This window comes from Bombyx mori, chromosome 10 (assembly GCF_030269925.1).
Source record: "Bombyx mori chromosome 10, ASM3026992v2".
In the NCBI taxonomy this organism is placed as follows: Eukaryota; Metazoa; Arthropoda; class Insecta; order Lepidoptera; family Bombycidae; genus Bombyx; species Bombyx mori.
This window is the reverse complement of record NC_085116.1, coordinates 10,728,391-10,748,560: the sequence shown is the minus strand read 5'-3', so window position 1 is coordinate 10,748,560 and position 20,170 is coordinate 10,728,391. Positions and strand designations below refer to the sequence as shown.

At 37.4% G+C, this 20,170-nt stretch overlaps 1 protein-coding gene across 6 annotated transcripts in view; it reads right to left on the bottom strand.

Annotated features, from left to right (window-relative positions):
- Positions 1-20,170, bottom strand: part of LOC101741704 (transcription factor Sp9) — an 87,409-nt gene that overhangs the window by 12,200 nt on the left and 55,039 nt on the right. Inside the window, exon 1 of one of the 6 annotated variants that reach the window (XM_012697572.4) lies at positions 13,352-13,567. The exons of the other annotated variants lie outside the window; for them this stretch is intronic. Coding sequence (XP_012553026.1) covers positions 13,352-13,408 — 57 coding nt within the window. The 5' untranslated portion in view covers positions 13,409-13,567. Of the gene's footprint in view, positions 1-13,351; positions 13,568-20,170 lie in introns of those variants that run through there. 6 annotated transcript variants of the gene reach the window in all.

Below are 20,170 nucleotides of genomic sequence, written 5' to 3'. Positions count from 1 at the left end.
TTTACGAAATAAGAACATTCATATTCCAAATTTCAAAGACTTATGACAACTACGTCCAAATTATAAGCAGCTTCCTCTGTTCCCAGCATTCTTGATTTCAATCCTGATAGATTTTGTTCTTTAGGAACACACATTTCAAGGTCGTGTTGCGAAGGTTTCGTTGTATTGCGTGCGTGTCGATCAGTCGCCGTCGGGCTCGTCTCTCGGCCGACTCTTCCACGAAACACTCGTTAAACTCACGTATTTTTGGTAGCAACTTAATGCCTGTTATTTCGAATGAGATTATAATAATTATTCCCATTTATACTATAGTAACAAACAAATGAAATGTTTCGAATACAATCCTACCCGGAGGCGCGAGTCTGTGTTTCCATCAGACGCCGTACGATCTGATTTATCGATTGATTTCGTAACAAAATTGAGATTTATCACACAATTGAAACAATGTTGTCTGGTTGGAAAAGTTAAACTTGAGTGTTATAGTATTGAGCTCGGCTTTTGCTCTCCTTTCAACTTATTGTCTTGTAAATTTTCTGCGTATTTATGGGGAGTATCGTGAGTCCTTACCGAAAGATACCTTTTCTACCACGAAATAGTTAAAGTAAAAGTTAAGTTATTTTCAAAGTAATTTTTATTATTGCCCTTGTATGCAGACGATTATACGGCCCACCTGGTGGTGAATGGTTACCGTCGCCCATGGACTTGAGCAATGCCAGGGGCAGAGCCAAGCCGCTGCCTACCGCTACATACCTACATACCATACAATACGAAGGGCACATTTAGTAGACATTCCACCCGTTATCCCGTAGACGCATTGTTTTCAGTTAATTTAATAATCGTACTTTCCTTCAGTTTCTGTTTAAATTTTTTACCTTTAATTAGCTGACGTAGCGCGATATTAATTGCTGAGAAAATTACCGACTCGGATACCCCCGGGGGTCTAAGCCACAAAGAGATGGAAGAAGTCTATAGATTGGAACGAATAATTATGCAGTTCGTTTTACATTTCTTGGCAATTAAAATATTTCATTTCACATTTCTTGTAGAATTTTTATGTACTATTTTTTTTATCTGTTAATTTTTTTTATCTATCTATTGTGCGATGTATGTAAAAGAACAAATATTTACTTTCTATTATTATTTATTATAATCAAGCTATTAAATATTTTACCCATGATTAGAGAAAATATCAATTTACGCTCGTGTATTAAATACAATTAAGTAATTTTAATATACCTAAAGTTATTTTTTTATTAGTTGGACAGTAATAACTGGCTTGATTCGTCAATACAATACTTGCAAGATCGAAAGATTCTTAAAATCATTTGAAACAATAGCATCAATTAGATGATAAAACAAAAGGCTGTTATTTAGCGTCACGAAAAGAGTTAGTTGGTGAGGAACAATCGCGAGGAGATAGCGGTCGATTACGAGACGCGTTGAGTGTTCGAATCGTCACGTAGAACTCGCGGCGGTAGAACAAAGCGAAAATTTCGAACAATTGAACGGCCACAAAAGTCCCATAATTCAATTTGCATCCCGCTACATGAATGTAATCGTTGCCGCTACGAAGTGTCGCGGAGAGACGGCGCCGCGGCGACCCTAGATGAGAACGGCTTTCGCCACATTCCAACACTTGTGTGAATCGGCTAGTCGTTTTTTATTTAAATATTATATATTTTTTAAGATTTTTTATTTATTTATTGCCCTTGTAGGCAGACGAGCATACGGCGTGCCTGATGGTGAGTGGTTACCGTCACCCATAGACTTCAGCAATGTCCGGGGCAGAGCCAAGCCGCTACGTACCAAGTAGCGCCTTCTAAGTATTATTATTAACCGGATTCTTACGACGATTTTCACATTTATTATCGCTACTGATATTTCGGTGCAGTTCCAAGCGCCCTCATCACAGGCACCCTCCTCACAGGCAGACTGAAGACTGCAAGTAGGTTTTAAGAACAAACAAACTTGTCAACTCTCTTTCTTATCCATTTTCTGTATGTGTCATATGGTATTTTAAAAAAAAAGGAAAGAATTTGACTGCGATGCGTTCGTAAAGTATTCCACTGAAATCTTTTGCACCGACCATTGTGCTTATTAGATTCTACATATTATTTATTCAATGAGTTCTTACTACGTTTTTTGAAGTGAAACTTCTTTAGGCGTGTTGAGAGTAAAATTTAACTCGCCACAGATTCGTTACGGTTAGAGAGAAAAGATACAATTTAGGAAGAGCGAGAGTGAGAAAATAGACAGAGCGTCTCGCGAACCACTCGACCGCGGAGTGAGGGGAAGAACAAAACGAGCTAGATCGTTTCTCTTATACACAGCGTTCCCTATTCTCCGTCTCCGCTTTGTGCGGCTCTATGAAATCGGAAAAAATGAAGTAAACCACAATACTACACACACAGCAAAAGTAGTTTCACTTTTTTCACTTGCAATTTCCAATCCAATATCGAGAACTCATAGAAATTTGTAAATCGTTGTAAAAGCCCGTCGAAATAATGCGTGTGATCTAGATAGCTGCGAAAACCTCTCTGTTTATCCTGTAGTGCCCTTTATATGTAACCTTTCCCCCCTTTTTTATATGGAAGTAAGTAACAACAAAAACTTATATCGATTACAAGTTGTATATTGGATATTAGAGTGCGCGTCGACAAGCCAAGCGAGTCTGCGAAGTGACTCGCGCTTTATTATGATAATGCAGCAACGGGTGGAGTCGATGGTATCGCGCGCTATCCGTCCTGTAACACAATTGAATTAGCATAGAGCAGCGTCGGCCGCGGCGGGCGGTCCCCGCCACGCGACCACCAGAGTACACCAACAACATACCGACTTATAACATCGTTTATACTTTCTTGTTGTATTTCCTATCGAAATTAAATCATGCGTCGAGCGCGTTAAGGTTACATCAGCCTAAAATAGCGCTGGTAAATGTTTTAACTTGTTTTTCCTACCTAAGCTGATGGTCTTTTCAGCGTAGCCTTAACTAATAGGTAAGCTAACGGGGCTCAAACCTGACGACGTTGCTAATACTAACCCCAGCAAGGGTACTGCTTCGCAGAATCTACCACCGGATCGGAAAGAAGATCCGGCGAGAAACTCAGTGGGCTGTGTCTGTTGATTAATTTACACGCCGAGCCCTTCGTCGCAAGTGACGGTTTCTACGAGAAAGATGACCGGTAAATGTAATAAACGTTACTCTCAGCACACATTTTTACGGTTTTATTTTTCATATGTGTGTTGACAAAGATGAGTTCACGGCTGAGGAAAAACAATCACAATTCGAGCATCTATGTGCTGCCCACAAAATTGATTATCACAATCTAATCACATTTACAATTCAAACGACCAACATGTTGTCGGATGCAAACCGCTAACAGGCAAGTCGTATTCAGCGCGGTCGGTAAATCGTGCTAAACGTACACGTACGTATCCTCTGGTCAGTTATGTATGCAGTTGTGAATGAGCCGTGTTCCGCCTTGAATGGTCTGACCGCAGCGACCGCACTCCGCCGGCTGCTTGATGCGAGTTCATTTATGCGCTCACACACAGCACATTCAATACAATACAATCAACGTTCCTTGACGTTAATGTTTCTATATTTGACACTTCAAGAAACAAATATTAGTGTTATAATAAATACTTTTGAAGTCGTCGTGGGCTAAAGGATAAGACGTCCGGTGCATTCGTATCTAGCCATGCACCGGTGTTCGAATCTCAGGCAATTTTTCTAATGAAATACGTACTTAACAAATGTTCACGGTTGAGTTCCAGGGTGAAGGAATAACATCGTGTAATAAAAATCAAAACCCGCAAAACTGTAAGTTGCGTAATTACTGGTGGTAGAACCTCTTGTGAGTCCGCACGGGTAGGTACCATCACCCCGCCTATTTCTGCCGTGAAGCGTTTCAGTTTGAAGGGTGGAGCAGCCGTTGTAACTATACTGAGACCTTAGAAACTTATATCTCAAGAAGTATGGCGCATTTATATTGTAGATGTCTATGGGCTCCAGTAACCACTTAACACCAGGTAGGCTGTGAGCTCGTCCACACATCTATCCAATAAAATAAAATAAACTGTTAAAATATGTGTAATTCTACTTTACTAGAGGTCCCGCAGTAGTCGAAATTCGACTATACTGTTAGTTGAAATTGTATGTTTAAACATTATTATGGTTCTATTGTCAAATACTATTATATTTCTATAATATAATCACAGATTTCGCCTAAACTTACACTATAGATAAATAACATTAAAGACAAACAATATTAATCTACTTATATTCGGAATTTGACCACAGACTTTAAACATTAACAAAAGTTTGACAATTGACAATAAACAAAGAGTATAATAATTATGATATGTATGTGGGTGTGTCAAATATATGGTAGTGTGTGTAATGTTTTTTTTATTGATTTAATGCATATATTATGCACAATTAAAAAAAAATTAGCATTGTGCACTCCTTCTCTGTATTCTCTATAAGTGTGGGAAATTTCATACTCCTCCGTTCGCGCAATTTTCGTAAAAAGGGGTACAAAGTTTTTGCTTCACGTATTAATATATAGACATATTTTTAAATCAATAATAACGATTTATAAACCCGCGCTTAGAGAGTCGTTAACCCATCTAGATCAAAAACAGCTCACAGTAGAGATTCATTTTATTATAACGAGAAATATTATATATTTCCACGCTCTTTCAAATACCTACATACCTACTATATGAGATATGAGACAACCGAGATCTTTGGAGAGGCATTGTTAGTTAATAATATTTAGTCCTGTTTTATTGTTAGAGGTTTTGGAGATTGGATGTAGATTTGATTATCAAATAATACTTATGGTATGATTGACTTATATTATGACAAGTGGAATTACAACAAGTAGTATTATAGAATATTAACGGGGTTGATTAAAAACTCATTATATCGCAATTGTGGATACTACATTGTATGAAAAATAAATATAATAACTACTTACAATAAATTCTAAAATCTGTATACCTATATTTAATTCCGCGTTATCACCGGTGGTGAGCACGCTCGGGTGTACCACCAATCTTCCTATTATTATTATTATTATTTTTATTGCTAGATGTGTGGACGAGCTCATAGCCCACCTGGTGTTAAGTAGTTACTAGAACCCATAGACATCTACAACGTAAATGCGCCACACACCTTGAGATATAAGTTCTAAGGTCTCAGTATAGTTACAACGGCTGCCCCGTCCTTCAAACCGAAACGCATTACTGCTTCACGGCAGAAATAGGCGGGGCGGTGGTACCTACCCGTGCGGACTAACAAGAGGTCCTACCACCAGTAATTACGCAAATTATAATTATGCTGGTTTGATTTTTATTACACGACGTTATTCCTTCACCGTGGAAGTCAATCGTGAACAATTGTTAAGTACGTATTTCTGCCGCATAGCATACACGTGTTCCGGGGACACTCCTCCGTTAATGACCTAATCTAAGCTGTAGGAAGTTCTTCGGCCGATCCAGTAATAAAAAATCCATAAAGATTTTAACCGTATCGTTAGTTGTTCAGAAGTCAACAAAGCTATAATACATTAGAAGAGGGTTGCGTTGAAGTTTCATGGGCTGTATGGAACGACGTGGAGGGCCTTTGAAATATGGCCATCGAGGGAGCTAATGTCACACGACCGACCGACCTTCTCTTGTTACATTATTTATTTGTACTTGAAACTTCTGTTTGTTTGCTCTAAGAGTATTTTATTCTAGAATGTATACGCAAATATGTAGAGGCTGTATAAATTAGAAACCCTACGAACCAAATCGTAGTTTAAGAATTAAAAAAAAAACGATATGGAAAACGTTTTGCGCAAAAAACTAATTTAATAATAACCAATTTTGTTTGAATATTCTATTGGTTGTTCTCATTAATATTAATGACATTGCGAATGACCTATAAAATTGATTTCTTTATAATACCTACTGCATGTAATGATTACATGTTACATGCAATAAAAAATTTAATAGATTCAAGATCTAAATAGAGAGATTAAAAATTAAAAGTTATTAAATACCACTTTTAAGAAAAATTGTTTTAATTCTAATTAATTTTTTTGGGCTATCTAAGTGAACCAACTCACATTAAGCGGCCCATGGACATCACAAAGTGAATGCCGCTCCCTACCTTGAAAATTGAAGTTGGAATCTAATAATGCGTTCTATAACCAGAGAAAGCTGCTGTCCATTCTTAAAATACCTTAATCGCTCTTTTTCGACACCCATCAGAAGAGATTGGGTGGTGCAATTCTAATGATATGATTATGTATGAGTATGAATGTGTGATGTGATGATCTACACTTACAAATTAAAAACAATAATTTAAAGAAATCTCATCCTTAAATTACGTTTATTTGTCACGTCGATATCTAACTATAATATTAGGTTTATATGATATTATTATATTAGTCCAGCAGGATCGATGCTTTTAAATGTTCAATTTGTTAAGTTAAAAAAATGGATATACGATCTTACGTGTCTAAAATTCAATGGTTCCAAGGCTGCTATAATTCACTGAAAGCGCATTAAGTTAAAACCATTCCACACAGGGACAAATTGCAACCGGAATATTTACACTTAAAAGCCGGATGTCGGAACGAATGGATGCAATTTCCTATTCAAATCATAATAATAGTTTTAATGTGTCTGCCGGTTTACAGCTAACTCGGATTTTATTTTTACAAAAACACATCGGGTTTTATCTATTAAAAATAATAATCAGATAACCGACGCATTTAGATAACAATTTATTAGCTGTCCACTTACGCATATTTAACATGCACACGTATTTTATATTCAATTAGGTAATTTTGGTAAGTTTTTTTTGGTCCGGAAAATTACAGCTACTTACTGTAACATTTATTGTTTAACACGTTTATCGTTGTGACCAAAGAATGACAAAATACGATCAAGAAAAAATCGCACAGTCACCTAAGTATAAAAGCGTTGTGGTGATATATATTATAGCTTAGATTCGGTAAAGGACATGAGTGGCGCTATCGGTATCTGAGCCCAGCGGACGCGACGGGGCACCTGCTTGTCCTATAGCGTTCTCTGCGGGGGGCAACCCCTTGCCTTTGTATCTCTAGTTAAGTGTTAAATTAATTGTTGGCCACACAACGCCTTTGATTCTTTCGAAATCACTAAACGCTCTTAGCGTAATATAGCCCACTGAGTTTCTCGCCGGATCGTCTCAGTGGGTCGCGTTTCCGATCCGGTGGTAGATTCTGCAAAGCACTGCTCTTGCTAGGGCCGGTGTTAGCAACACTCCCGGTTCGGGCCCCGTGAGCTGACCTACACGTCAAGGCGAAGCTGAAATAGCCTCTCGAGACTATCAGCAAAAAGTATTAAGCGGTAGACAGCGGCTTGGCTATGCTCCTGGCATTGCTGAAGTCCATGGGCGACGGTAACCACTTACCATCAGGTGGGCCGTATGCTCGTCTGCCTACAAGGGCACTAAAAGAAAAAAAAAGCGTAATATCTCCCTACAGATTCAATTTTGTAAATTAACATTTTTATCACGTATTAGTCTTCTTTCAACATAATTGACATTAGAACAATGAGGTCGCCGCTTCTTTTTTTTTTAAGCCAGTAGAAGGTATTAATTAGTGGTGCTGCACCTTCGAAAATAACCGTCTCTGTTGTCGGGCGATCGGATATTGACAGGGCGCGCGATGACGGCGCTGACGGATGGCGGCGGCGCCTCTGGCCCAGTGACTTGCACCTTGCCTTCATTACGCGCCTCCGAGCCGCTCTCCACACTAACAAGCCAAGCTAATGCAATGAATTGCAAAATCCGTGACCGACGTAAGCCCGAACTCGCGACACCACGCATGCGATTCTCGTCTTTAAAACAATCACCCTAAACACATAATGCTCAGATTCGTCAAAGGAATTTTTTTTCAACAAAGTACCGGGAGCTGTTGACTTTGATGACATTAATGACGCCTAAATGTGGCCGATGCATAAAAATCTCGAAGGGTGCTCTGAGATTGAATTAGTTTTCCTTACGGACTCCGCGGTCAGAGATACCCATTAGACGAGGGCGGCTACAACAAAGAACACAAAGGAGAATTTTCGTGAGTAATCATGGAAGTTGATTGAGCCTGTGTTTGGTTGGATCCTGACACGAATCTATTCAGTTAGCTTGTTTGGTTATTATCTTACGGACTCGTATACTGTTACTGTGAAGGACTACACCGTAGGGATTTGACGATATAAGACCAATAACCAAATAAATTAGCCAACTTTAAGAATACAAACTATTCAAAATAAGCAAGACGCTGGAAAATTATTTGTTGTTGTTTCAACTGTAAGGCAGATTTTCTTAGGTATTTTATTACTCGTTACCGGTTTATTACAAAGACGTCATTCATTTTAACGACTTCACACATTTCGTAGTTAAATTTTATAGTGTAGGGACAAATAGGTATTTGAGGTATTGTGATCTTAGCGACAGTGAAATGTTTTGTTCTGCAATTGCTATAGTTACTCCGCTGAATATACATACGTAGTACCTGCTTTTTCAAAGGCTTACGTGTTGATGTTAACATTTAAATAGTAGATAAGCGTTTTTGCAAGCTATTTTGGGTGCCATCTTTTTTATTATGTAATTTCGGAATCTAATTTGACGATTACGTCTAGTAAAGTCTTGTCTATTGAAATATATTCTAGAAAATATTACTTATTTCAATAGGTAATTATCTCTGCGAAGTAAAAAAAAAAGAGAACAATATGCAACAAGTAACCAACAGTATTAAAAGTTCATTTGTGGTTAAGGCAGGAAACAGCGCAGTTGGCTTGCGGTCAAGTCGTTTTTGTATGCGAGATATGTTTTATAAACTGTTACTAAAGTATTTTTGTGGTTGGTTGGTTGTTTGTATAGAAACAGGCCTTAGGCGCAACTGTCTACTGCATGCGACGTTCGCAGTATTAAGTATTCAATTAAACATTCAAAAGCAGCAAAAACTGCGGAGGCGGTATGAATAAACAATGAGTAAGATAAGTATTTTATTTGAAGAATAAAAAAATATGTATTTATAAGAAAATTATAATTGTTTCCTTGTTTTATATAAATTTAATGATATAATTAATAAACATTTTAAAATTTATTCTTTAAGCGATCGAATAGTACAATCGAATCTTAATTAATTCTGCGATGCATTGCTTTTGCCAGAACAAGTGTTAGTAACTAACCCATAGACTTCCAACTGAGTTTCTCGTCGAATCTTATCAGCGGGTCGCGATTTCGATCCGGTGGTAGATTCTGCGAAGCACATTTTCTCAAGTTGAGACCCCTTAGGTTACCTACCAGCCACAGTGAAACTGGAATAGCCCCTTAAACTAGTAGCTAATAGATAGAGGAAAAAAAAGGAACCGTAAATTTAAAAATCACTAGTGGCCCCGCACTAGTCGAGATTCGACTATAATTAATTGAAATTATAAGTTTAAACATTATTATGGTTCTACTATCAAACACTATTATATTTCGACAATATTATCACAGTATTCGCCAAAACTGCACTATAGATCAATAATATTAATGACAAACATTATTAATCTATTTTCAATTTGACCACAGACTTTAAAAAATAACAAAAGTTTCCCAATTGACAGTAAACAAAGAGTATATTTTTATGTATGTGTTTTGTCAAATACATGGTAGTGTGCGTAATGTTTTCTTTATTGATTTAACGTATGTTTTATGCATTATTTAAAAAAATAGATTGCATTGTGCACTTCTTCTCTATATTCTCTATAAGTGTGGAAAATTTCATACTCCTCCGTCCGCGCAATTTTCGTAAAAAGGGATAAAAGTTTTTGCTTCACGTATCAATATATAGATATGCTTTCGTTAAACAATTAAACTTGTACACAATAAATCGTTTGGAACACGCACACTGACAGATTCGCTCGTCATTACCGTTTTTTTTTTTTTTTTCATATAAAAACGCTCCGACGACGTTCGCATGTGGAACTTTGTTGAATTTGTCGGCGTCGAGACGCTGCGTTGATGGATCACCGCATAAATAACTTAACGAGTACATTTTAGCTACATACGCTGGCTATTTGTTGACGTTACATAAAATATCTGCTCATTAGACTTTGATTGCATTAAGGGAAATTTAATTGAAATTTATTAAACAAACTAGTAAATTTTTCATTGCTTTTGTATAGGCAGTTTGGTCTTATTAAAACCGTAAGGTATTTTTAGACTGAATAGGCGTAAACAACATCACCGACCCTGGAGAGCGAAATCTCTATTGTACTTATAGTAATAATAATCCTAATAGGCGCAGGGAATAACATTGTAACTCACTCACTGAGTTTCTCGCCGGATCTTCTCAGTGGGTCGCGTTTCCGATCCGATGGTAAATTCTGCGAAGCACTGCTCTTGCTAGGGCCAGTATTAGCAACGTCCTCTGGTTAGAGCTCCGTGAGCTCACTTATTCATTCGGTTACGCTGGCATACCTAAACTTCTAAGGCTACCAGCTTAGCTACGAAAAAGAAATTGTAACCCAGTTTTACCTTCTTTTTTTTTTATTGCTTAGATGGGTGGACGAGCTCACAACCCACCTGGTGTTAAGTGGTTACGGAAGCCCATAGACATCTACAACGTAAATGCGCCACCCACCTTGAGATATAAGTTCTAAGGTCTCAAGCACAGTTACAACGGCTGCCGGTGTAAATGAAAATCAAACAATAAAAAACGGATGAATTAAAAGAAATACCGAAAGCAGAAACAGTTATTGTTTACTGGTGGTAGGACCTCTTATGAGTCCGCACGGGTAGGTACCACCTGCCTATTTAAACCGCGAAACAGTAATGCGTTTCGGCTTGAAGGGTGGGGCAGCCGTTGTAACTATACTGAGACCTTAGAACCCATATCTCAAAGTGGGTGGCGGCATTTACTTTGTAGATGTCTATGGGCTCCGGTAACCACTTAACACCAGGTGGGCTGTGAGCTCGTCCACCCATCTATGATATAAAAAAAAAAAGTCCCTTCCGATGACACATTGCGTGGATATGATATCGATGGTCGATATCCATATGATATCGATATACGAGGACCTGTTGTGTCGACCCCACATAATGTGAGATAAGGGAGGGAAAGAAGAAGAAGATGAAGAATTATCACACCAACTTAATTAACAAGCGACATGTCTCCAGAGAAGGATGTTCCTAAAATACATCACAATACGACGTTCGAGTATTTAACGGACGGTAGGAACTGGAGCAGTAAATATAATTTCCTTGACAGCTTCATTTAAATACCTTTTGTCAATGAACGGGTTAAACACGACGCGCTCCAGCCATAAAAAAGAATTATGAAGGGCTGCTGTCGCCACTGCTTCGACCGTTTTTTTTTTTCCGTCTCATTATTAGTTCACGCGAGAAGTATTTTAATTAGAGCACTCGTTTGTCTTGATGCTAAATTAAATTGGGAACAATAATCGGTTTGGTGCGATTGGATGCCATGTGAGTTCATGCTTGATAAAGGAATATACAAAATAAGGAATTGGAGAGGAAGTTAAGCAGGTTAATAAAGACTGCTACTACTTATTGTTACTTAAAATATTATCTGTCGTAACTTGAGACTCTGATTATTGCTCGTGTAGTATAGGAGGTATAGATCAATATTAAATTCCTCTGGACGGGAATATCCATGATGGTAGAAAATCTAATGTCCATGGGTTTGCTGACATTACTTAATATAGGGCCTTAAGCTGGTCTATCTACATGGTGCAAAAATTCATGTTTTTCTTTTGCGATTCGTGACTTCTTGTGTCGTTTGAAAAGTACACACACAAATTCATAGAGTTATTTAGTGACTGGTCAAATAAATAGGTAGCAAATGCGAAACGAAAAAAAAAACAGGCCAATAATACCAAACCCGGAAAAATTCAAGTTCACCACCACTTAAAGATCCTAAACAAACCTCGCAATCGTGAGTGGCCCGAGCGGAACCCAAGTGCCTAATCCGCCGTGTAAACTGTCACACAAAACACCGTTCGCTATCAAAACTGACAGATCTCAAGAACGCATTGTGGCGGCATCGCATTAAGCTAATGTCATTTCGCTCGGATCCGTTGAGTTCGGTCCCGCTGACAATGCGAAGAGCACCTTAATCCGTCCAACAGCCATTTAGGGGTATTACAAATAAAAGTTTGTCGTTCGTACGTATCGATTGAATGCCACAATAGCCATTGACGGGACTTCACGCTGGGCCGCTGTGAATGGGCCAGCGCCAAAAAAATCTATTAGACACGCATAATGGACATGATGTGTGGAAAGATGAAAGTCTCTGTTCCGAGTCATCAATAGAGTAACTACGTTTTGTGAGAGCGGTGATAAGGCGTTTTTTAACATATAATTTTAAGTTATCTTACCATTTATAGATAGGTAGTCGTCTAAGAAGCCTTATTTGTTTATTTGTAATAACTTACATATAAATAAACTAAAGTAAACTCAGTTAACAGATATCAGCTGTTATAAGCACTCGTAAATTTTTGGTAGGTACATATGGCTTTGAAAATGCTAAAAACATATGCAAAGAAAATTGATAACACATTACTTACGACTTACTAATACAGACCGCATCAAATATAATTAAAATTAATAACTAATCCTCAATTTTTTTCAGTAGTAGGTACTTTGACTAAACAAGGTTTGAACAAAATGAACATTCGGTATTAACAAAGTGGATAAATCAAAAATCGATTTCGGTAACGATTTAGGTAGGAACATTCAATTGTACTCGATATTTCCGAATATCGTCGATGACAAATATTTTACGAAGGGAAGATCGATTGAACGAGCAGGAAACAATCACGCCATACGGATGTTTTCCTTATTATAATGAAAGCTACGAAAGGTGTTGATGTTGAATGATTACCTATATCGTTTGCGAATTTATTTTGAAAAAAAAAATCATTCAACCTAGGCTCTAAATTTTTTTTTTTTTGGTAGGTATTATCGTTGTGTATGTTTGTACTTGACTTATACCATCTTATACGCTATCACGTTTTTATTTTCATAATTCTGAATTCGAAATTTAAAAAAAAACATACCACAGGGTTGACCAATAATTCAGCTTCAAAAACTACATAAAATTACTCCACCTAGCATTTATTTTTAACTAGGGAACTTAAAACTTAAAACACTAGGTGGGCCGATAGATGTGTCCGGGAGTGTATTTGCGAAAACATTTTCACACTTAACGATGACTGAACTTAGAATCTTAAATTTCCAGTTTATAATTCATTTAAATAATAAATAAATCATAATTAACGCTCAAAAGAATAAACGACTTACGATCGATTTGTTGGTCGGCGGGGGCGCCGGTAGGGGCGCGTACATATCAGTTATCATTGTCTTACACTCAAAACGGCACTAGACACATCTCAAACAAAAGTCGCTAAGTCAATTACGAACTGTCACTGGTGGAGCGCGGCGGCGGCGATATCGCGTCGAGTCGTACGGGCGGTAGCTGCGTGTCGCGCGATCCTCGGCCGAGAGTCGACACTCGACGAGCTGGCGGCGCGGTGCGGGGGTGCGGGATACGGCCTAGTGCGGTGGGCGGGCCCGCAGCCGAGCCCGCCCCGAGCTAGCGACCCGCCCGCAAGGTCGCGGGGCGGACGTATCGATCGCACGCGCGACCACGATGCGACTCCATTTTATTTCGGCTCCCTCGATTTGCATAAACTTGTTTTTTTTTCTTCTCTCAACTTCGATACTGTTAAGATTGATTTAACTGTGTCTACATTATCTATTCTATTCGACAGTATGGGTACCGTTTTTGTTTGAAATTTAGAAATTTCTAGTTTACTTTTAAATAGTTTTCATCGTTAAAACACTACCCGGAGCTTGTTTTATTGGAATCACATCCTTGTAATTTTCTATGAGTGAAATTAAAATAATGTGTCATAATGAGAAATGTGAATATGCACGTCGAAATGATTCACGCCTTAACTTTACCTACACGATCATAAATTTCTGTTAATAACCATAAAATTTTGTACATTTAATGGTCCCATACTCGAATTCGAATTCTGTGTATGGAGCCGGCAAACATACACATACAAGAACTCAAATGTAATACAGTGCAGTAGAGTAATTAGGTTTACTAGACCGTCTAGACCGACTGAGCAAGTAATGTAGGTATAATTTGCTGAGCCAAGTAATAAAAAAAAGGATATGAATCCTTTGACCATTGAAAGAAGTTGAAGCAGAACATTGACAAGTGAAGACCTAAGAAGACTAGTTCAGAAGTCCTGGATGTCAAAAAAGAATTTACCTAATAGAATAATAGTTAGGTTAGATACAAATAACGTAATTTAGCATAATTTGCAAAATTTAATCAGAAAGTTTTCATTCGTCCACTTCTTAACAATTTCGAAATGGCTAATTTAACCAAATTGTTGATTTATTTGTTTTCAATAGCAATATGATATACCAAATAAAATGTATACTAAACGTTATTACTGATATATATAATCTTTGGCAATGAAACATTAAGATATGTTTTTTTGGTAAAAAAAACAACTTAAATCAAAAGTTTTCACTGTAAAATATCTATCTACATTTGAAATTAACAGTATTGTTTAACTGATGTGAAAACGTTACTAAAACCTTTGGATACCATTAAAAAGCAGCACCTACGTAGATTAACCAGATTACCGCTTTCTTGCCCATCAGGAGTTTATGGAAGAAAGCTACCAAGTTTTTTTTATTACTTCACAGAAGTAATAAAAAAAACTATTTTTTACATTACTTCTGTGAATGATAGAAAAATAGTTGCGAGCGAGAAAAGATCGCGGTTGAACACCAGCTTCTTTAAATTAGTAGTTAAGTAGATTAAAATTATTAAGATCTTCAGACTCCATTCAAACATGAGAATTTCTTTTAAATCTTGCTTCGACGACTGGGGTAGCTATATTTTTGTACTTTAACAAAACTTTCTCAATGCCCTCATATGAAATTCCTCCATGCGTTTCGTGGTTCAATACGTTTTATGCCCTTGAAGCAAAATTTGCTTATTTCATTTGATTATTATTCAGTTTAAGAAGAAAGTTTGACAAGATAAGTGCATCAGCCATAGATCCTTTCATTATATTTTTTGTTTTTTTACGATTTGTTTTTATTATTTCCGCATGAAATGTGAACTAAAACACTGATTCGTATTCTACTGATGATACATATAAATAAACGCTAACTGCACCGTTTTTTTTGGATGTGCACCGTCTTTTCTTAACATGTCTTAAACGTATTCCTTTTTGATGAAACCTAACATTTATCATGATCTAAATAAAATAAGTGAAATCCCGATAACGCATTAAACGTAATTTAATAAAATACTCACCACAGAAACTCGTTTATAATGTGTCGATCGAAATTCTAATGGATCATAAAAACACCACGAAGGTATAGAGGAGATTGCGTGAAAAAAAAACATTTGCGTCCCCAACCACACGAGTTCCTCCACGACGCTCAGCATTCTCGAAGAAATGTCGACGCCACAAGAATAACTTAAGCGGTTAATAGTTTTATGACACGCATAAAACGAGGAAACATACATAGGCAATGTCACTGGATAATGAGCTCTGTTCTGTTGTGTGAAAGTTTAACATCACCCTAAAGGGTGAACGGCCGGAAATGACAGTCGCAAGACATTATAGCGCCATTAGACAGGGGTGCCATCGGGTTCATAAAATAGTGAAATTGTACCGAGGTGAGCCCCTGGGATAGAGGGGCGAGGGGCGTACGTTGGGCGTATCCGGGATAACGAAATAAAAATGCTCCGGGCCGCTCACGGGCGACCGTGCGAACTCCGCTTAACGCAATAAACATTTTAATTTGAACACGAAACTCATGCTGAGACGCAAAATTACGACACGAGAGGGCGGCATGTGCAAATGAAATTACAGGAAAAATTTCAAGGGAAATATTCGGTGATCGCTTAAAGGGAAATGAAAATATCTCCATATTGATACGAGAGATTTAAGCCCCATTAAATAAATAAATATCGGATTGCCAAAAGACAACATCAAAAATAGAAGAAGCAGTATTTAAAACACAACTTTTTTTTTAAGAAAATTAAAAGTTAGTTTACAAGTTGTCGGATTTAGACTTGGCCCGTGTGAGCCCATTGGCCTACAATTTGTGAGGGGCGCCAAAATTTAATAGTCACAAAAATGTTTACCCGTTCTCTTAAAAGTCGATATTAATTAAGTTTTTATCACGCCTTTGGAATGCTTTCATGGACTAATAGTACACATGCTTCAATTTTATTGGCACATGAGTACTCATCTTTTTGAACCGTAACTTAGCAGCGATATCTTTATAATATTGGTATTTTCAGCTTTTTCAATTCTTGGATAATAACATTTCGTCACTTATCTTTTGGTCAGAGCTTCGCCTCGAAAACCCTTTGTTACATTTATAACATACCTCTTAAAAATTTTGAATAATTTTATTTTCTACGAACTTTGGTCTTTTCGCGATTAAAAAACGTATAATCGTTATGAGAGGAAAGTACGATATTCAAATATCTTTTCTTGGTACCTAATCGCTAGTAGTCAATATAGGTAGAAAATATCAGTAGCGTCTTAAATAATACTAAGTCACCCACGACACAAGCAGCCCCTTCACGCTCCAGTGTGATATCGATAACGTTATGAAAAACATCGATTTCTTGAAATTACTCGCGTGCCATCTCTACTATGCTTTGATGGTACTATGAAACCTTCTCTGAAGTGCCAATAAAAATTGTACTAAGTTTCATTAGAAACAGCTAAATATCTTAAGAACGCATAAAACAGCGTAACAAACGTAAAAACGTACAAGCATTGATTTTATTAATATAGAAATGGACGCGGAAAAGTTACACCTTCTTCAAATAATTTCAACTGTGTGATTTAATTTTACACCTTTTTTATCATGTTTAAGTTGTGAAAAATTTGTTCGAGAGTTATTTTTCACGCTGTTACATATAATTACTTTAACTAGTCTGGCCATAAAAACTTGAATTTGGAACACGTGTATTATTTTAAAAACTTCTTTCGATTTTGCGCCATTTCACATATTTTTTCATGTTCATTATAAAATTACAATATGGAATGGCGTGTTAAAGAAAATAGGATGGCTGTAATCGCCTTGCACAAAATGGGTATAGAGCCGTCGATCATATTCCAAACACTTCAAAAGCTTGGTATCAGCCGTATGTTCGTATATCGTACTACCAACAGATACAACAACACTTCGTCTATCGAAGACCAAAAAAGTTCGGGGCGGCCGCGTGCTGTTAGAACTATAAATGCTGTTAATGCCGTTAAAGCCAGAATTCGTCGAAACTCCATTAGGAAGCAAAAAAATCTTATTGCGAATAATGAAAATTCCCGCTAGGACTCTGTCGCGTATTATAAAACAAGGCCTGAAGCTCGGTGCTTATCGTCGATATATAGGACATGCCCTAAATCAATATTTGCAATTAAGGAGAATGCATACCTAGATCAAAAAGCCTTCTTCAAACCCACTTCATTTAAAAAAAATGCATTTTCATGTAAATGTAACAGAACGTATGGGTGGAGTAGATAGTATATCTTTCATTTTTTTTTAAATAGTATCTACCAAATAAAACGGTATTTTAGCACGAGCCATCACCATTACCATTAAATCTGATGCTGCCTTTACGTACTTAACAACTTTAAATATCTAAAGTAAATTAAGTAAATACCAGACGTCCTTAGTTGATTACTAGAGTAGTTTACACTACCTGTGAGTTCACGGAGACGTTGTTGTTGATCAAATGATCGCCGGAAATAAACGGAAGTGAGCGACGCCGGATCGCGTCAACGACTGGTTTAGATGAAATCGTTCTAGTGATTTGTACGCTTGATCTGTATTTACTGCTTTATCTTTTATTTATTTTTCACTCTAGATGGGTAGAATTGCTCACAGCTTATTTGAGCACTTGAGACATGTCGTAATGGTCTCCTGTACTATACGATTTTCCCCTACTTATTCGCTGGTAGCTTAAGAGGATATTCCAACGATGGCCGGACGGGTAGGTGGGCTCAACCTGAGAGAATTTACTAACACTTGCCCTAGCAAGATCAGTGCTTTGCAGAATGTACTACCGGATCGGAATCACTGAGGAGATCCGGCGAAAAACTCAGTGGACTATGTCTTTGGGTTACTTCCCTGATGAACGGTGCTTGAGGGTCCTAAAAACCTTCAAAGTGAATCCGGGCGATCTGACAAGACACGTTTTGGGCGACGGCGGTACGAGTATTGCGTTGCCTCGTGGCGGTCGTATAATATTATTATATACAATGTCTGTTCTACTACTCATCAAAGCATAGAGCATATCTGCATCTTTGCAGAAACATGTAGTTTGAGGATTACGTTAAGTCTGTTTGTTTATGAATTTGTAACTTGTTGAGTTATGTATACGGTTGTCATAACTTTGTTTTTACTAATTTTCCAAACTGTCATTTCATAGTTCAGCCTTTCTACCGGAAAATGTTCTTTAGATTGCGGCGTCAGTTCCTTTGATCCACAACATTTCAGATTGTTATAATACTCAATAAATTCACGGATAGTATCGATTTATTATCGGTAATTGCTTAATGATATCACAACGGTAATTCCGACGACGCTTACGGCCTACGATTTTCCGGAACGGAGACGGAAAATTATATCGGAACGAATAACGAATGACGAAATCGGTAATTTATTTTGATTTGTCGTCGATGGACACTGTGAAATCGGCATTGTGAATTGTGAGAGGCGAGGAGAATGCTTTATATACGGGCACGCTTCGAAGTTGCGCGTGCGCCGAGGCTCGTGATCGAACAAGTCTTCAGACTGCATTGTTTTGCTGTGTGGAAAGTGGAACAAAGATGTCAATACATATCTATATCTCTATAGAGAGAGTGACTGAGAGAGAGAGAGAGAGAGAGAGAGAGAGAAAATACACTTTATTAACTAACTAACAACTAACATTTAAAAAAAACAGTCAACAAGCAGATACAGTTGTACAATAGGCGGTCTTATCGCTAAAAGCGATCTTAATTTACAGAAATTCTGGTTAAGATAGAGATATAGCAGGTATATTGCGGTGTACTATTGGAAATATATTATTATAGAAAAACAAAATAGATAAATAGATATATACCGATTACATATAATATTAAATGACTATTTCAGATATACTGGCTAACAGGGCAAGACATCTCTTTTTCTAATGCAAACAAGGCTTCGAACTTATGTGTCAAAGTAGATAGCGGCATTCGTGAAATTTCATTGAGCTCAACATTACGGTCTATCTGCTCTTAAGTAATTACCGAAGCCCGTATACATCATAACTTGAATACCGCCAACCACCTTAAGAAATGAGGTTTAAGTCTCAATTGTAAAGAATGCATGGCAAAATTAGGCGCCACTAATGCCTGTGGCAATAACTAATTCAGAACTTAGATCCAAGTATTATTGTTTGTAAATTTGTTAAGCACAATATATTACTATATTTCGATTGAAAGACTACGGGCGGATAATGGTGAATTGTAAAGTTTATGAAACATGATTGAAGTATAGGAAGACAAATACCGCCGCGAGCGAGTTAAGCATGTCGGTGTGTGGGCGATTGGAACGTATTTATGCACAAATTTATTGTATTGATCCTTTTACTGAGCGGTAACTAAAAGGGTTAATATCTAATATTGTGTCTGATGATGGTAAGCCTCACAACCTTTCTTACTGTCGTCATGAACTTAAATTAGAACTTAAATTAAGAGTTCATAGTTTTTTTTTTTCCTACTTTTGCTGATAGTCTTGAGACTCTATTTCAGCTTCACCCTAACGTGTGTAGGTGAGCTCACGGGGCTCAAACCGGAGTGTTGCTAAAACTGACCCTAGCAAGAGCCGGGCTTCGCAGAATCTACCACCGAATCGGAAACGCGACCCACTGAGAAGGTACGGCGAGAAACTTAGTAGGCTGTGAGAGTTCATAGTAGTTTGGTAATAAAACCTTTATTAAAAGGTAAAAATAGTTCCCGCCAACTATGTATTCAAGTCTCTATTCAAAATATTGCATTTTTCTGTGCACTAGTATGTTATTGATATCACCATGCA